At 44.2% G+C, this 18,433-nt stretch overlaps 1 protein-coding gene across 1 annotated transcript in view; it reads left to right on the top strand.

The window, feature by feature from the left end:
* The first annotated feature begins 5,173 nt into the window (after nucleotides 1-5,173).
* DCHS2 (dachsous cadherin-related 2) overlaps nucleotides 5,174-18,433 on the top strand; it is a 104,778-nt gene continuing 91,518 nt past the window's right edge. The window contains exon 1 of the mRNA XM_059471223.1: nucleotides 5,174-6,985. Within this exon, the coding sequence (XP_059327206.1) occupies nucleotides 5,174-6,985 (1,812 nt within the window). The remainder of the gene's footprint in view (nucleotides 6,986-18,433) is intronic.

The following is an 18,433-nucleotide window of genomic DNA, read 5'->3' as shown; positions in this document are numbered from 1 at the left end:
TGGTCCCATTTTGTTTCTCACATCTGCATCTTTTTTTCTTTCATTCTTCTACACACATAGAATTTGACTACTGGATCTGATTGCAGGTTGTAATCTATTACTGTGTGAGAAAAGTTGGTAATGTAGATAATCTCATAAATTTTGTGTGAAAATTCAACATAGTGGTCAAGGGAGATATTATATCCAAGGAGTATTAAATCCAGCCTGGGATATATTTTTTCACACTTTCTGGAGCTACCTTTCAGGTTTTAGAGAGGCCACCAAGGTCTGGATTCAGCAGTGGCAAGCAGATGGCAAAGGGCAGCTTTATGTGGATTGCAACCCATGTAGTGGGAAGCTCTTGCGTGTTTATTCCTGGCCTGTAAGGGTGAACCCTTTGTCATCCTAAAGAGATTTCTTCAAATCTGCATCAGCTTGTTGGAATAACAGGCAGCTAAAGAAATAAGCCTTTTTTTTCTGTTTTAAAGATAACCCCATATCATGTTAATAACAAACGAGGCAGTGAACAGCTATCAAATATGGGGTCTTTTACTTTTGGATAAAATCTCATTGCTAGATTAATTAAATCAGTGACCAAGTTTATAAACTAAATATAGGTATAGATATAAAATTAGTTAGGATGTCAAAATCTGAATGAACACCTACCTAGTACAATTAAATTAATTATGTTAATATTTTAAAATATTAACAAAATTAAATTAATTAATAAATGAATTAATAAATATTTGATATTTCCTGTAAACTTTGCTCATAATAAAGGATCAGTTATATATTGTGCATAACAAGAAATGTCCTCATCCTGTAGTGGATAATGGGATAAATTTAACGTGTAGGACAAAACCAATCTTTTCAGGCAAATCTAAGTATATTTGAGCAATCATCTTGAAAAGTGATTGGATTTGCAGCTGGGAAGGTGTGTAGAAACAGAATGGGATTGACAGCAAAGAGATTAATGAAGATCCATAAAATGGAAACACAAAATTGGGACAGACGATTAAGTCTAGTTGACAGCATATGAGATAAGTGGACTAGAAATAAAGTTAATGTGAAAATATTGATCTCAGTAATCCTACCTTAAATGGTTATATCTGAGTGACAAATTCTGAAGTAATTGCCCACAGAAGGCAGCAGCAACATGCTCTACAGGTGGAGTGAAGGCATTGTGGTATATCTGGAATGAAACTGAAACACCCTACTACTACTATCTGTATAAAGTCTGTCCTACTTTTGAAGACCAACTCAGGTATATTATTTTCAATCAGATTCTGGCAACTACACGATTTTTCCACAGAGAAGGCAAAGCATCTATTATTTCACAGCAAAAGGAGTTCAGCAAATTAGCGTGTGAGTAAGAGTTAAATGATGGCTACCAGAAAAAAAATAATCTTAATTACATTTCTCTGCATTTATAAGAAGAGCAGAGCCTACATAGCTTTTTATTATAGTAACAGTGACCAGCCTCCATGTGGTCACCAGAAAATCTTTTGTGCAGCTGACACTCCTTCAAGGAGGTGTTGCTGAAATCAATATATGTGTGCCTGGGGAACTATAAATAATGAAACACCTGATGCTCTGCAAAGTTAATGCTTTCTCCATATATCACATATTAGAGGCTGAATATCCATAGTGACCCCAGCCAGTGAGGCTGGAGACAAACATCCTTTCTTAGATCCAGCTGCAATAGTTGAAGTTGCTTCCCCACACCACCATTTTGCCAGAAAGCTGATTTATATGGGCGTTCTGTAACCCAACATAGGAAAAAAAAAATCACTGGGGTTAATGGAAATCACTGTTTCAGCAATGCTTAAACTGATCTCTGTCCTTAAACTAAACCCACAGAGGATCAGGGAACACCACCTGGTAGGCAGAAATGGAAGCATGGTGCCCACTGGCTGAAAGGCAGTAACAAGCAGCTGAGACCATGCTGTTTTCAAACAGCAGGAAATAACTTCATGGAAAATTTTTCAGGTTTTATTTTATTTGCTTCAGCTCTGTCTGGAGCAGTTCAGCCACGCTCTGCCCTCAGCTGGCTGCTGCCGCCCATCTAATGAGCGCTGGAATGGATCCTGCAGCGCTCCCGCCCTGCGTCAGCCCGAGTCAGGTGCCTTGGCTTAAACTCCTGCTGCTGCTGAAGATGGTTTGCAGTGAGCCAGCGAGTGGCAGGAAAGGAAGTGGTCATCCTGCTTTACCACCTCAGCCACGTCTTCAGCATGGGAGAGTCACACCTTCAGCTGCCACAGCTGTTGTGTGGGTGAGGCAATGTTTGTAGGCAGAATTAACTCTGTTACTGATAGACCTTCGTGGCTGTAGCAACACTATCTATGTTTCAGTGATCTTTTGCACTCTAGTGTCATACCCGACTTTGGTTTGCTATAGTTTAATTCTCCTTGAAAGAAAAAGAATTTCCAATTAATCCAAGGAGGATTAAGCTATAGTAAATTGTGATTTGCAAATATGAGCTGATTTAATTTGAGCAGCTGATACAGCTATCACCTTCCAGCTTCCTTCCTTGCTCCTTTCCTGGAGGTTGGGTCCCTGCCACAGGACAGCTGAATTTGGCATGTGGAGCTGCTTGGGAGCACCAGAGTTCACTGCCTTGCATACTGGATTAGAGGGATGCTCATGTAGGGTTGCCTGAAGACACGGAGTTCAAAACTTCTGTGGCTTGAAAGTGGATTCCTGTGCTGTTCACCTGCCTACAAAGTCAGAGGTGGCCACCTCCAGGAATGGGATGGAGAAGTAGGAGCAGGAGAAGTAACTTTCTTCTATCTAACTGAGCAGGCTGGCTCACCAACAGGCAATCCCTTCTAAACTGAAATGCTTTGGCATTTTGTGTACTCTAACCAACTCATCTTCAAATAATATGCATCTCCTCCTGCTCAACTTTTACAGTGGAATACTTCGTAGATCTGAGGAGCTGACAAGTGTCTTCACTATGAGAGTGATCTATTGAGCATGTCAGAGGTGGCTAGTGCACTAGAACTTTGACACCCTGCTTCCCCTGGGATAATGTCATTGTTGCAGCTTCCCATCATGTCTTAGAACTGTCAGTTCTCTTTTTTGTGTAGGTCAGCCTGTCACTGAGAAGATGGGGAACAGCAGGGGCAGCTAAATATATCCAGGAGATGGCAAACATCTCCTTAAGATTTAGAAACTTCTGTTTGTGATTTGTGGAAGAAAAGAATGAGGTCATGAACATGGCAAAAGAGAGGAAGAAAAATGTTTAAGAAAAGAACGGAAGAAAGAATAGACTTAGAGAAGGCAGAAATGCAAAGAGGGTAGAGGAACACTTAAGAGGTAAAGCTCATGCTCACAGTAGGCAAAACATCTATAGTGTCCCAAAGAGGTAGTAGTTCTGGAAACATGCTGTAGTTGGGCAGTGCTTTCATATGACTTTACTTCATATAAAACTGTTAAAGTGTCCTAGATTCACAAAATACATGGATGCTGCCAGAACCACAGATAACTACGTCAGTCTCATTTTTCCCCTGCTATCTTTATGCATGCTGTATCTGAAGACAGAATTTTGCTCTTTGGGCACTGCCTGACCGTGTCAACAGCAGGTTTTGTTTAGTTTTTTGGTGAATGTGCCTGACTGAACATGATTCACATGTTTTCTTAGTGACAGTATGGGCTGCAAGGGACATGGCCGTTTTTCCAAACTTGCTGTGATTCAGTGGAATTCAGGCATTTTCATATTGAACATCTGTGACTTGGGGAGGATCCATGTGTTTTCTCAATGAATATGAACTAAGCTGGCAAGGGTCTCTGCATTTCCTTCTTGCTTCTATGCTTGTAATTATCACAGTGTATAAATATACAGAGACTTTCTCAGAATGTGCCTAAGAAGATCTGACAAGACCTAAGCTTTGCTCTGAACCGTTTCTCTGTGTAAGGAGGCAAGTCAGATACAGTGGATGTGATCTCATGTGTTCCCCCTCCTGTCCATGCAACTACACATATGGAGTAGGACTTCTAAACTTTCTTTAGAACCTAGTTCTCTCTCTTAACCCAGATATGTGGTATTATGTAGGTTTCAAAAATGTTGGGAAAAAATGCTCTTCATCTTCTCCTCACTTGCAGTGAGTTTGCTCCCTCCTTAGAGTGCTCTGGCAGTGCACTTGGGTAGTTCTTCCATGACTTGGAAAAGAGGCAAATAGTAGAACAGCTGCCCTGTCAAGTGCCCCTTCATAGAAGAGGACTAAGCTACAGTAACTCCTGCTACTTACTGTCTTTGCCCTGATTTTACTTGTCTGTCCTGGTATGAATTTACTTTTCTCTAAACAGCTGTTAAATCTTGCCTGAAAGCTAAAGTTAAGTTTGTAAAGTATCAGTGGGAACAGCAAGAGACGAGTAACCACTAAAGTATTGTACTTGGCTTTCATGGATAGATGGATGGCTGGTACTTAGCATTTATATGACACTGTGTATTCTTGGTGTAATTGAAAAACACTTATTCTTAGACCATTCTGAGATAGATACTGGAGTCAGGAATAGTGGTAAAGTAAAGAAGTTCCAGTCTTGCTGAAACTGATAGAAGTTTCTACTTAAAGCTTTACTTCTGGTAAATGCTTCCCTGCCATGCTGAGTTGCTATTTACTGACCCAGTGCAAGGATAACAAGCAAGCCTTTTAATGGAAAATGAGGACCAGAATATTAAGGCAAGACAAATCCTTGCTGAATTGTGCAAACTCGTTTATCCTCGCAGATTTCTGTTTCATTTAAATTCCTGTCCTTCACGAGCCATGCCTCTGCATCTAGAGGCAGCCCGCGCGCTACTCATGCTTTGTCCCACCAGCAGGAAGCCAGCTGATTCCCCGAGTAATCAGTTTCGGCGAAGGCTTCTCCGGATCCTGGCCGGCACCGGAGCAGCGCCACACCATCCCGACCCATCCCGACACGTCCGTGCGCGGGGAACGCGGCCGCCCCCCCGGGCGCTGGGTGGGTGGGTGGGTGGGCGGGCGGCGGCCCCCAGGGCTGCGGGGGCGCGGCGGGGCGGGGACTGCGCGGGGCGGCGGTGGCGGGACCGCTCTCCCGCCTCCTCGCACACGCTCGTCCTTCCCATCCCCGGCGGCGGCGTTCCGAGTCGCTCCCGCGGCGGCGAGGCGGAGGCACCTGCGTGTGGCGAGCAGCAGGGCGCGGGCTGCCCGCGATGCCGGCTTAGCGGCCAAGCATGGCGCGGCGGCTGCGGGCGGGCAGGTGCCGGGCCGGGCAGGGCGGCGCTCCCCCGACGGGACGGGCGCTGGCGCTGCTGCTGCCGCTGTGGCTGTGCGCGGCGGGCGGCGGCGCGGCGCCGGTGTATAACCTCAGCCTGGCAGTGGACGAGGGGCTGCCGGCCGAGACGCTGGTGGGTGACATCCGCGCGGGACTGCCGCCGGGCTCAGACCCTCCCGGGGGCTTCCTGCTGTCGGAGGGGAGCGGCGAGTCGGCGGTGCTGGCGGACTTTCACGTCCAGCCGGAGACGGGCATCATCCGCACGGCGCGGCGGCTGGACCGGGAGCGGCGGGCGCGCTACAGCTTCGCGGCGGCCACGCTGCGCGGCGAGGTGGTGCAGGTGGAGATCGCTGTCACCGACGTGAACGACCACCCGCCGCGCTTCCCGAAGGACAGTCTGCAGCTCAACATCTCCGAGCTCAGCCCGCCCGGCACCGCTTTCCGCCTGCCGGCTGCCCGCGACCCCGACGCGGGCGGCTTCGGCACGCAGGGCTACGCGCTGCTGGAGGAGGGCGGCGCGGCGGGGGAGCCGCCGCTGTTCCAGCTGCGCTATGTGCGGCCGGAGCCGCTGGAGCTGGTGCTGCTGCGGCGGCTGGACCGCGAACGGGCGGACGTCCACCGGCTGGTGGTGGAGGCGTGGGACGGCGGCAGCCCGCGGCGACGCGGCCGCCTGCGGGTGTCGGTGCGGGTGCTGGACGAGAACGACAACGCGCCCGCCTTCAGCCGCGGCGAGTACCGGTCGCGGCTGCGGGAGGACGCGCCGCCGGGCACCGCCGTCTGCCGCCTGCGGGCCACCGACCCCGACCTGGGTGCCAACGGCGAGGTGCGGTACGCCATCAATCGCCGGCAGAGCGACCCCGACGGCTACTTCGCGGTGGAGGAGCGCAGCGGCGTCCTGCGCCTCCGCCGCCCGCTGGACCGCGAGGAGCGGGCCCTGCACCGCCTGGTCGTGGAGGCGCGGGACGGAGGCGCCCAGCCCGAGGTCTCCAGCGTCCTCGTCTCTGTGGCCGTGCTGGACGTGAACGACAACCGGCCCTCCATTCGTCTGCTCTACCTCACCGAGACCGGCGGCCCGCGGGTCTCCGAAGGGGCGCGGCCCGGCGACTACGTGGCCCGAGTCTCCGTCTCGGACGCCGACGAGGAGGGCGCGGAGGGCGACGGCGGCGGCATCGTGCTGGCCCTGCTGGGCGGCGACGGCGCCTTCGCCTTGCGGACGGCCGGGGCCGGCGTCTTCTTCCTCTGCGTGGCGGGGCCGCTGGACCGCGAGAGCCGCGACCTGTACGAGCTGCGGCTGGTGGCCACGGACGGCGGCACGCCGCCGCTCTCCGCGGAGGAGCCGCTGCTGCTGCGCGTCGCCGACCTCAACGACGAGACGCCCGCGTTCCCGCAGCCCCACTACCGCGCCGCCGTCTCGGAGGCCGCCTCCCCCGGCACCGCCGTGCTCCGCCTCAGCGCCTCGGACGCCGACGAGCCGGGCTCGCCCAACGCCGAGGTGCGGTACGCGCTGGAGGGCGACGCGGCCGCCCTGGCCCTGCTGCGCATCGACGCGCGGAGCGGCGCCGTCAGCACCCGCGCGCGCCTGGACCGGGAGCGGCAGGCGGCGCTGGAGCTGCGCGTGGTGGCGCGGGACGGCGGCGTCCCGCCGCGCGCCGCCGCGTGCCGCCTCAGCGTGCGCGTGGAGGACGCCAACGACAACGAGCCGCGCTTTGAGCGCGCCGTGTACCGAGCGCGCATGCCCGAGCACGCCGCGCGCGGCCGCCGCCTCCTCCAGGTGAGCCCCGCACGGCCCCGCTCGGCCCGGCACGGCCCGGCCCCACACGGCCCCGCTCGGCCCGGCACGGCCCGGCCTCTGGGGCCGCTGCCCTGGAACGCCGGCGCTCCGTGGCACCGCCGCCGCGCTCCAGCACTTCCGCGGGAAGCAGGGAGCGCGGCAGGTGGAGCGCAGCTAATCAGCGCGGCCCTCGTACCGCCAGTCACACAAGCGTTCTGAGGAACGCGTTCCTTGTCCCGTAACACTTGCAGCGTGGGTAATGAGCACAGCTCAGGTCTTCAGAGGGAGTCAAGTGTCAGCTCTGGTTAAACCTCAGAGGGAGTTAAACCAGCTGGGATACTTCTGAGGACTTGAGATGGTGTTCAGAGAGCCGGTAGGACCCGTCCCGAAGGCAGCATGACCCAAACTGAGCCAGAGAGAAGGGCAGCCAGTGTAACACACAGTTAACATACACTTCAGGGTCTTTGTGATGGTTCCTGAGCTTTCTGATAACGATGTGAATCAACTCACCCTGCCTTTGAAGAAACTGATTAGTTCTAATAGAGAAAAAAGTTCTACTTGTTCATAAAAACCCCTTTTTAGTCTGTGCAGGTGAAGTTGAAGGGAGGCTTTGGAGAGCCAAAATTGACAGAGAGCCCTTTTGCTTTTAGCTTGGGAAAGCATTGCAGAATGTATACCTTAGAAATGAACAAAGTCTTTTCCATCAGAAGAAAATTCACAGCAGTTGGGCCTGTGAATGCTTCTGAGTTTGTGGAGAGCTTACATGAATTTGGGAAAAACCATTACTTAAAGAGGAAACCTAGGGAGAACTGCAATGTGTTTCCTCAGTACATTTGATGAAAAATCAATCTGTCTTTATCTTCAGGTTGTCTTTATCTTCAATCTGTCTTTATCTTCGGGTGGCCTACTAAATTATTTTTTTTCTTTTGAAGTCAGGAGTCATTGGTGATATTTTGAGTCCAACAATAGCTGATTGGAACAAAAGGCGTTTCCTTCTCTATATCATTTTTTCTCTTTTTTCCAAATTGTACTCGGAGCTCAAAAAGGGCACAATTTTTACAGCCCTAATACAATTTAATCTATAAAACCTTGGGCAGGTTGAGCTTATAGAGCTTTTCATTTGGTATCCCAAGCTAGAAAGAAAATCCCATCACTGCCCTTTCTTTTTCTTTCAACACCATGGAGGAAAAAAAAGATAAAAAACCCAAACCCCAAAAAGACCCCAGAACATCGTTCACCGCTGGCCCCAGAAAAGCCCAGGAGAAGAATAACGATATAATTTTAGGAGCTGGCGATGTCCCGGTGCGGTGCGGTGCGGGGCGTGCGGCAGCCCCGGCCCCGCCGCGGGCGTCCGTGGTGCTGAAAGGCGGCGGGGCCGCAGGGAGCGCTGCCGCAGCCCCGCACCGCGGCCCGGCTGGCGGACAGCGGCTGTTTGCTTCTGATTGGAGCGGGTAGAAGCCTCCCGAAGGGTTCCTGAGTGTTTCAAAGCGAATAACTTGTAATTGTGATTTTACTTTTTTTTTTTTTTATGTTTTGGTGCATTAATAGCGCAGATTTTCTAGGGCTGCACCTGTCATGCACTGTGATGTCATGGGCGTGGATATCACTCACGGTGCACTGAATTTTGGAAGTGTCACCATGCTGCCATAATCCTGTTTAGAGAGTAGAAAGAAATAGTCATGTCTTGGTGATGATTGAACCAGGAGTAATAAAGCCAAACATGATTGAGAAGGAGGCATGAGAGGCATGCACAGGAAGAATAGCAGGTGAGTATGCTATGGCCTGCCAGGAGAGAAAGCTGGTTCTACTTGCAGCTTAATCCAGGATCATTGTAGTGATGTCCAAGTTTAATTCTACATTGTGTAATGGGCTTAAACTTTAAACATGTCCACCTTCTACAATAATCCTTGTACCTTTTCCCCCAGGAAAGGAAATCTTCTGCTCAAAGATTGTGAGCATGAAGCAGGCAGCTTCGTTTATGTTGCTCCAGGAGTTGGAGTGAGTGATGAAAATGTAGAAAATAGTTTTTGGTTTGGCCAAAGCTGTTTTTCAGGGTCTGTGGTATGAGTCAGCTCCAGGTGGGCTCATGAACTTCAGAGCTAGCATGAGAAGGAGGTAACCATGGTAGTGTTATTGCTGCTCCTGGAGAATAGGAAACAAACCAAGATATTGAAGGAGGCTACTCATGTCACATCTGCCTCTGTTCCACAGCCTGGGAGGTGGTGATGAACATTTGTTTTATATTTGAGTCACAATCATGATACCTAGAAGTCTTCTAAACCCTCTAGTCTTTTCCCTCTGCAAGCAGAGGGCATTACTGAAGTAGTCATGTTCATCAGTAACCTTTGTTTGGGGACCAGCTGGTGACAAAGCACTGCCTCGTACACTGTTTGTCTAGAGCCTTCTGCCTTAGTGCTTTGCTGTGCCTCTGCCCAGCCATTAAATAGCTGCACAACTTGTTCCCATATGTTCTTGACTGCATGTGGATAATGGGGGATTTCTTTCCTTCTGGGAAATCTTGAACTCCTACGGTGATCATTCAAGTTATCTCCATTTCCCCCCTACTCTCCACAGATGTAGCCCATAACAGGGGCTAGTCCTGTGAAAAGGATCAACTTGCATGTAAGTCTGTATTAGTGGTTCCTCCTAGTCTGTAGGAATTTACCAATTAGAAGAATTAACCATCTACTTAAAAGACATATTTTTCAACCACTTCCGGAAGTACTGCTTTGTTCTGGGCATGTGTCTGGGCTTTTCCTTGTGAACAAAAGACTCAACCTTCCAGTGCAGATTGACCAGTAAGGGAGAAGCTGAATCCTGACAAATAAATGGAATTTATTGCCATTAATTAATATATTGCATATAAAATATCGCATCCTCAGGGTAGATAATGCAGGGTGAGATCAGAAATCTGAGCCCACAAATGGGAGAATGTTAAATGAAGAAAAGGGAAAATCAGTGGGAAAATAGTGGGTTATCAGACTTTAGAAAGTAGAGCAGATGTATGCAGTGAAAGACCTAAGTAGAATTTCGAAGTCATTAACAGCATTTGTTTAACTTTGGCCTATTTTTGTTACTGAACTTCTGGTTTGTTATCAGTTGTTATAGACACACCTTTGTTAAAATTTAAGCATTACTGGTGGCATGCCTAAAAAAAAGGTACAGGAAGGTAAAAGTGAACACAACCAGAAATAAATTGTAGATCAAGGCAATTTGCGGTAACTAAAAGGGAAGCAGCAGAAGCACTCTTTGTGTCTTGTGATGTCTGCAGACATTTTAGTAATGCTTTGATTTTTGCAGATATATCAACATCCTGGTTTCTTCATGTAGAGGTACTGCATGTTAATTTTGAGTGGCCACTGGCCTTAATCAGTTATTATGATGATCTTTCAGCATAATAAGAATCTATTTTCCTGAAGATCTTCAGCATGACCCAGAAATGGAATAAGATGGAGGAACGAGTGAGAACTCATTGGGTGCTCTCCTGTCTTTCTTATTGTACCTTCTCAAAGACCAGTGTGATTACAAATGTCCATCGACTGTTGAGTGATGGTGGTGATTATGTCCTATTTCTGCACTCTTTGGTGTGAGCTTGACAATTTTAGGTAGATTTAGCATCTGATGATGTGTAACTCTTTGATAACTGCACCTCTGTGGCCTAAGGGTAAGGGCGTGTGACAAAATGTCTCTCTTCTGAGCCATTTACTTATCCTGAATTAAGAAATAAAGCTTTGTCATAGACCTGCCTTGATAACAGAGGTTTAATTCTGGTTACAAATTTTATTTTCAAGCTCTTTTTGGTGATTGCAATGCTTCTCAATACTCATTGTTAAGGTTCTCTTTAGCACAATATATCTCGTAATTATAGTACTATATTGCCAGATTTGTCAGGATTTCCTGTCTTCTAGCTGAAGTAGAGTATTGAAAGGTAATATTATTTCTTTCTCTTTCTGTCTCTGAGCAGGCTGCAACATTATCTGAATTAGGAGAAATCAGCACATCATGTTGGCATCAATTTGCCTGGTGTTTTTTACCTAGATGAGACGGAAACACCACATTCTCTTTCTTATCCTCCATGGACTCCTACATAAAAGAGTATTTCCCTTACTGGCTTCTGCAAAGCTTAACAGTTTGGTGATGGTGACAGCTGTCAGTTCAACTCAAATTTTGAACTTAATGAAGGTGTTTGTTTTGAGTTATATAGCACAGTACATTCTGTATATGTTTGGGGCTTGTAGGTTAAACTTGCTTCCACTGCCAGAGTGTGCTGTAGCTTGTAGTGTATAAATGTGGGATGGTCATTCTCTTACAGTGCACGTGCATTCTTATGAAAAGTCTAACAAGTTATGTACCTGTAATTGCATATTGAAGAGAACATTGTCATGAATTAGTAACAGCCATGTCAGTAACTTTTTAGTAAATTTATTTTCTTTTATGGTGTATTAGAAAATTCATGTTTATTGGCTTTAGAGTAATCGCTGAAAGAGCAGAGGAAGAGAAAAAACATATGTTATCTGGCAAATGATAGAGAATCACATGCATTCCAGTGTTATGAGAACTTGTACTTTTCTGATCCATTAAGGAGGCTGTTTCAACTTACTGGGTAGTTTCTCTATTCCTTTTATTTAAAAATAATAGACTTTCTGATGCTGAGATTGTGGGAGGTTTGTAAATACAATGACATCAAAGAAGGATTTTGTTTGAAGCTCTTAAAGCTAATCTAGGTATGCCAGGAATTATGGAATAATAAATCAGTGAGACTTTAGAAAATACTATTTAAAGGTATAATATATGTAAGAAGGATGCATGTGGTTTGAGGATTTTTAAGTGCTTAGTATATTTGAGAGTTGTTATTTGTACTTTCTTGAAATACACATTTCCAAGAGCTACTTGCAGAAAGAGAGAATTCTAAAAAGACAGTATAACACGCATCTTCTCTAATTTTTCTCTACCTTCTGCAAAATTAAAAAGAAAACTAAGAGGACAAAAAGGAATGGAGGATATGTCCCTGCTTTGAGGGATGGAGACTTAGAGATCATAATCTGTCATTGAGACACTAAGACGGTAGCACCAGCATTGGCTGTAGACCACATTTTTCTTCCTTTTCTTTCCCTGAATGTTGAAACAAGGAGCTAAAAGGGCAGTCCTTTCCCTCTTGGTTTTGGTTCTGGATCATTTAAGCCCCACTGCAATTACCAAAAGCAGAAATGAAGCCAGCAAAGAAGGTTCATGCAAATTCTAAAGAGTTATGAAATCCAACTCATCCCTGTTAGAGGTAAGCCAGAAAGAAGCTAAAGATGTCATGCCATGAATTCCTCTTCTTCTTGAGTTCTCCAGGTCCTATTTTCACTGTATTCAATTTAAAGTCAGCTGCAAAAAAGACAGATTTTTTTTGTTGACTTGAAATGCTACTGTGTTTTAAGACTAATGCAGTTGACAACAGAGAGACCAAACCCCAGACTAAACTACAGCAACAGCAAAGAAATTTGTCATCTAATCTGTAACTATAACACGAAACTATTTACTTGTTCATCCAATTTCTATTCTTATACTGAATCTGAAAGCAGTTAACATGTCATTATTTATCGGTTAGATGTGTAATTTTGTAGCAATTATTTATTTCTGAATTCACAACAACTATCTCTTTGCACTCCAGAAGCTGTTCAGTAGATTCTCAGTATATTGTCATAGCTTTGTGGATATAAAATCGGTTTTTGTAGCTATGCACAGCTTTTTGTGATCTGTTAATATGTAGCTTTAGGAAGTGTGTGTGGTCTGGGCTCGAAGATAAATAGATGTTTCTTTGAATCTGTGCAGCGGTAGTAGATGGCCATGCTGAGTTGATTGCAGGAAGGAAGAAAAAAAAAATCAACCCCCAAAATACATAATTTTAATCATTAGGTAACTTCAGGTGAATTGGAACTCTCCAAATACTTTTGCTTAAGAATTCTCTTATGGTGGCCTTTTAGCATTTTAAAAATAGAAAAACTGTTCCATTTAATAATTAAAGGATTTGTAAGAATGAGACTCTGCTCCTTGATGCAATCCTTATCTGACATCAAATGGGTGCTTTGTAGATTTAAGAAGCTCTGATCCTGGGAAATTGGTATTGGAAGCCTTTCACTTTGCTTCACTTAGTTTGTGGTTACTCTTAAATGTGGCAAGTGTTAAATTTTCAGTGTCTAACACCTGCAAAAAAACAGTTCTCCAAAGGTAATTGCCCCCCATTTGTGTAATAAATCTACAGCTGTTTGCTACTTTAATCCATGATTTTGAGAACATATGAAATATTGAAACATCAAAAACACATTCACACGGAAACATTTGGCTTTTATTTGAGAATTAAAAATTATGTTAAAGTTTAAGAACAAAAACTTTTAAAAAGTTGTGGCAGTAAATTACCTTTTTTTCCCAGTTCTCAGGAAAATCTTTTAATTGATGTCAGCAAACTGGGTCTGGAAAGAGGGAAGTTTTGAAAGTTTATGTAAGTCCAAAATTTTCTGCATACTTCAGTCTATAGCTGTGATAGAATGTGAGCATATCTAATATTCTTGTTGGAGAAATTAGATGTGTCCCTAACTATGGAAAAGGAGTAATGATATTAAAAAGTCTTAATCATAGACTTTATATTGCAGAGAGCTGTGTATTAAAATATTAGCTAATAGCCTACTCAGAGCACCTGTGGCAAAGACAGAGTTCTTGAATACCTTTGGCTGTTAAATTTTTAGATTTTTATGCAGCGTAATGAATAACATTTCTGTTAAGTGTCCAGCAAGAGTTCATTTATAGCCACTGACCTTCTGGAGTAATGGTCCTGAACTACTTTTTTAGATGGAAGTCATCTCAATTCAGAAATGGATGGATTTTGCTGGCGTTCACTTTTATACAAAGAATTGGCATCAGCAGTTGTCTTATAGTACACTAGAGCAAATTATTAAAAATCTGTAAATGGATGGATATGGTTGGTTCTGTCAATTTATCAAATATTAATGGCATTTTATCGTCCTCACAGATTTTCATGAATTGCTGGGTGAGCAGAATGCTCAGTCTTTCCTGGAAAGCTTTAAAGCATTGGGAAACAGATGAGTTAGGAATCCCTAAATTCCACCTTACTATGCAAGCAGATTGACATGCAGCAGGATGAGCCTTTTAATTTTACTTCATGGCTCATTTCATTCCTGAAAACAAACTTCTAGTTGCATGCTGAAAAAAAATCAATGATTTCCAGAGTCTGCATTTTTCTTTTAAATTTGTCTGAGCAATCTGTACTCCACATTGAGTGTCAAACTATTGTGAACACTTCTGTAGTGAGGAATGGGGCTCTCTGTCTAGCTGATTGTTCAAATCCTGCTGCAGGTGTGAACAGCATGGAAGCAGAGATATCAGCTAACAAAACTCTTGGGGTAAAATATCACACAGCTCATTTGGGGCAGGTGTTATATGCAGCAGTCTTTATATGTATTGTATCAGACCAATAAATTTCCCATCTAGCCCCATATCCTTCTTGTTTTAGAAGCTAAAAGCATACACCCTGGATGAGTGCAAGAGCAGGGCAAATGTGACATTTTCCCTCATGGATTCTTGGTGTTTGACCATTTTCGGTCTCAGGACATCCCAGGCAAGGTAGTTTGTGCACATTTGTAACCCTGAATGGATTTTTTTCATTTTAATTTTAATGAAATTACCTAGCCCTCACGTCAGCATTTCCCAAGTATCATTGACCCTAACATGTGGTGGTGGTGGATGTGTCAATCAGCTGCCTACTCCAGGAGAAAGCACCTTTTGCTCTCAACCTAGAGACAAAGAGGATGCTGGTCCAACTCCTTTTGATTTCACATCTGCTGTATCACCTCTCCATTCGTTTCCAGTACTCCTTCGTGTTAGCTGAAAAAAATAAAAAGCATCTGGCCAGCAGCTACTCTTTAACACCAAATGCTGAAACGTGCCACTGGTGAAAATATAAAATTAAGTGTTGTTTATGAAGGAAATGTAGCAGAAGAAAGTTCACATGTTACAGAATTCATAGAAGACAGTGCCTTGCTCAGTTTATGAGAAAAGCATACTAATCTGTGTAAAAAGGCACTTCTTTCAGGAGGAGAAATGGATTTTTAAAATGATGCTCATAAATCACAGTTCATTCAATCAGTTCTAAGCTCTTTGAGACAAGTATATAAGAAGCTGTACAAAATCATTAATTTCATTGGCACTTAGGTGAAATAATTCTTCTCAGAATATTGAATTGCAAGGGATTTCTGTCATGCCTGAAGAGTGGTGGTATATTTAGCACTGCAACAGAAGATGTGCAGCAACTTCTCACCTCTTTGTACTGAGCTACTCTCCTATATAAACTTGTGTATATAATTTTATATTATATTTAAATAATCTGCAGGTGATTAAATAGCGGTATTCTTTCTATCACATGGTTGACCAAATGTAGTAACTGTAAGGATTTACAGGAACTACTAGTGCGCTCTAATGCAGAAGGGATCTTTGTAAGGACCTGTGTGATGGCTGGATATGCTCGGATATAAAATCTCTGCTGACTCCTCTGAATACTTGTTAAGTGTTTTTAGGGTGGAGGCAGGAAATATGTACCAAAGTAGGTGGGTTACTGGTTGTGTTGTGTATGGAGTCAAATCATATTCCTCAGTTAATCCTATTTAAATGAAATAGGATAAAGAAAGTTTTAACTGGGCTTTCTTTAAGTGGGTGGACTTGACAGTACAACCTAAGCTTCATTGTAGCATCTGACAGGGAGAGTTAGCAGAACGTTGTTTTAAGGGACGGACAATGCTTATGTTGCAATCCTTTTTTGTGCCTATTTCCTCACTTCCACAAGCTTCCCATTGATAACTTGGGTTACTCTGGATGGGTCAAATCTATGGACTTTGAAATGCTTTGAAGTGCTTTGTTTAGAAGTGGGTTTTCATTCTATTACTGAAAGTATGTTAGAGACGCAGCTCTAGGTTCTCTCTCTTCCTATTCTCTGAACTAAATGAAAACAAGCATTACATTTATGCCAGACTTTACTAGTTCCTTTTCCTGGGGAAATGATTTAAAATAAAAAATCAGGGTAGTTGTGCCTGTGTAGTTATGCTCACAGGCTGCACTGCTTTCAGCATAAACTATTGCAGTACTAACATTATTGGCTGTAATAAAAGCAAATGTACTAACTTCCAGCCCTGACAGATGTCTCAATCTCCTGCACTGACCTTGTGTAAAGTGTTTATGTCTCCCCTTCCCCCTCCTTGTCCCCAGCTACTTCCTTCATGCAGCGAATTAGGTTGCCATGCCTATGTCTGCTCCACTTCCACTGACTTGTGCCTACATCTGGTACTAGGAAAGGGCAACAGGAAGGGCAGTTTTTTGCTAATGTCTGGCTAAACAGATGTGAGACAAACAACTTGTGTATGCTCTTTTTTCAACAGTTATAAACAAACACATATGGTTTAATGCAGTGTCCAAGGAACTGGATGTATCTTACCAATCAAAGAAACTGTGGAGATGACTGCATTCTGCTTCTGGTGCATTACCTTCTACATGACCTTTTGTTTTCAGTTGCATAAACCCCCAATGAATAGAATTTTATCCTACACATTCAGTTTTTCCTGCTTTGGATTTTGAGCTCATGTCCAGACATACCAGAGAAATGATTTACAAAAGCCTTTTCTTCCATGTGTCCTTCTCTATTGTGGCATTAATATTAAACCTATCATTTGCATGAAACTGTTTTCTCATAGGCTGTCACAGATACATTGATAGCTTCATCTCTGCTTCTTTACACCAGTAAGGTCACATATTAAACACTGCATAGATACATAGACACCTAATTATTTTTACTTAGGGTTGTTTCATTAATCATTGGATAGGCTATTGCATTTTTATTAATTAGGTCATTTTATAGATACATTTCAGTTTGGTACTTTGATCACTAAGATGCTTAATTGACATTTCTGTAGGATTAATGTGTGTTTACATGGACATGGACTCAATAAAGCATGTCTGTTATTCTCTTCTGAAAAGATTGTCTTAAGATGCTCCCAAATGGAAGAGAATAATCTCTAGGAGAGAGGGATTATCCCTCTGTTAATATTTAAGCCATGCATGGGACCATAAGTGCATGTGGTATAGACAGGGTTTTTGGTGTACCACTGGAAAATACATTCATCTACATACATGTATCAATCAGGGTTTAGACTTTAGAATTTGCAGTTAAATTCAGGGGAAGGGAAGCAGTGACCTTAAAGCACCAACTCAGCACTTGCTCAGTATAGTACACAAAACACTCAAAACCTGTTTTGTGTACTGTACTGCTGCTGCTGCTCATGAAGACATGCAAGAGAACCTGATTTACAGCATTTTGAGAAAATAAATCACTTTGGATGTTTTGGAGCATACTGTGCTTACACTTGTGGTTATTCCAGTGAAGCTCTGGGGTAGCTGTTCAGCACCAGTAGTACCAAGGGTCACTTGGTGTTTGGAGCCCCATCAGGATCTAGTCTCCAGCTCATGGTGCAAAAGAAGGATGGGGCAAAAATTACTCGAATTGAACATTGTCTCTTGAATCAGACCACAAGGTTTGGTAATGATGGGTTTTAAAATAGACAAAACCTGGTGTTTCCTGCCTCTGCCTTGTGCTTGTGTAGATCTATAGTAAGACTATACAACAACATCACTCCAGCTGGTGGCTGGACAAGTTGAGAGACAGTGGGGAGAACTGGGAGCATCTTTTCAAAAAACTTCAGTTGTTCAAACATACAGGGAGCTCAGGAACATATTCTGCAATGAAATCAGCCACAGCTTGTGCTTTGGGGGGATTTTCAGGTTTTCTGCATTTTTAAAATCCCAGTTAGTTTAATGTGTATCTGTGGGTTTCTGAGAGGAAGAGAATGCTGTGTGCATGCCCTGTAGGAGCAAGGGGATGAAACAAACTAATACTAAACAAACTAAATATGACCTGCTTTCCCAGAGCCCAGAACCCCTTCTTAATGTAACACATTTCAAAACAATGTGTTACTGTGTCTAGTAATAGAATAATTATTTTCCCCAAAAGATTACATTGAAAATGAAGTCACAAGTTAGAAAATTCTTTCTCCTTTAGTTTTAGATTTGTATTTGTATTTTTAAAGGATCTAAGAGAGAGCATTTCATTCTGGTTTTCAAAAGAAAGAAGAATGGCAACCTCCCATGTATTTGGCTCTTGTTTGTTTGTTTGCTCTTTTTTGTTACTATGAAAGTAAAATTCCATATCCTGGAATTTGTTTCTTTTCCTTTTTTAGCTGTCTTTGAAGTTGGTGTCTTTAGCAATAATTTTGGCAGGGGTACAGCTTTATAATGATTTTGCTATGATACCAGACTGCTTTTGTGTTCACTTTCCATTGGTAAAAAACAAACCCTAGGTCTCTTAGGTTTATAATATTCAATCAAAAAGTAATGTTTACATTTTCT

The sequence above is a fragment of the Ammospiza nelsoni genome, chromosome 4 (genome assembly GCF_027579445.1).
Source record: "Ammospiza nelsoni isolate bAmmNel1 chromosome 4, bAmmNel1.pri, whole genome shotgun sequence".
In the NCBI taxonomy this organism is placed as follows: domain Eukaryota; kingdom Metazoa; phylum Chordata; class Aves; order Passeriformes; family Passerellidae; genus Ammospiza; species Ammospiza nelsoni.
The sequence above is the reverse complement of the archived record's forward strand: the minus strand, read 5'-3'. Positions and strand labels throughout refer to the sequence as shown.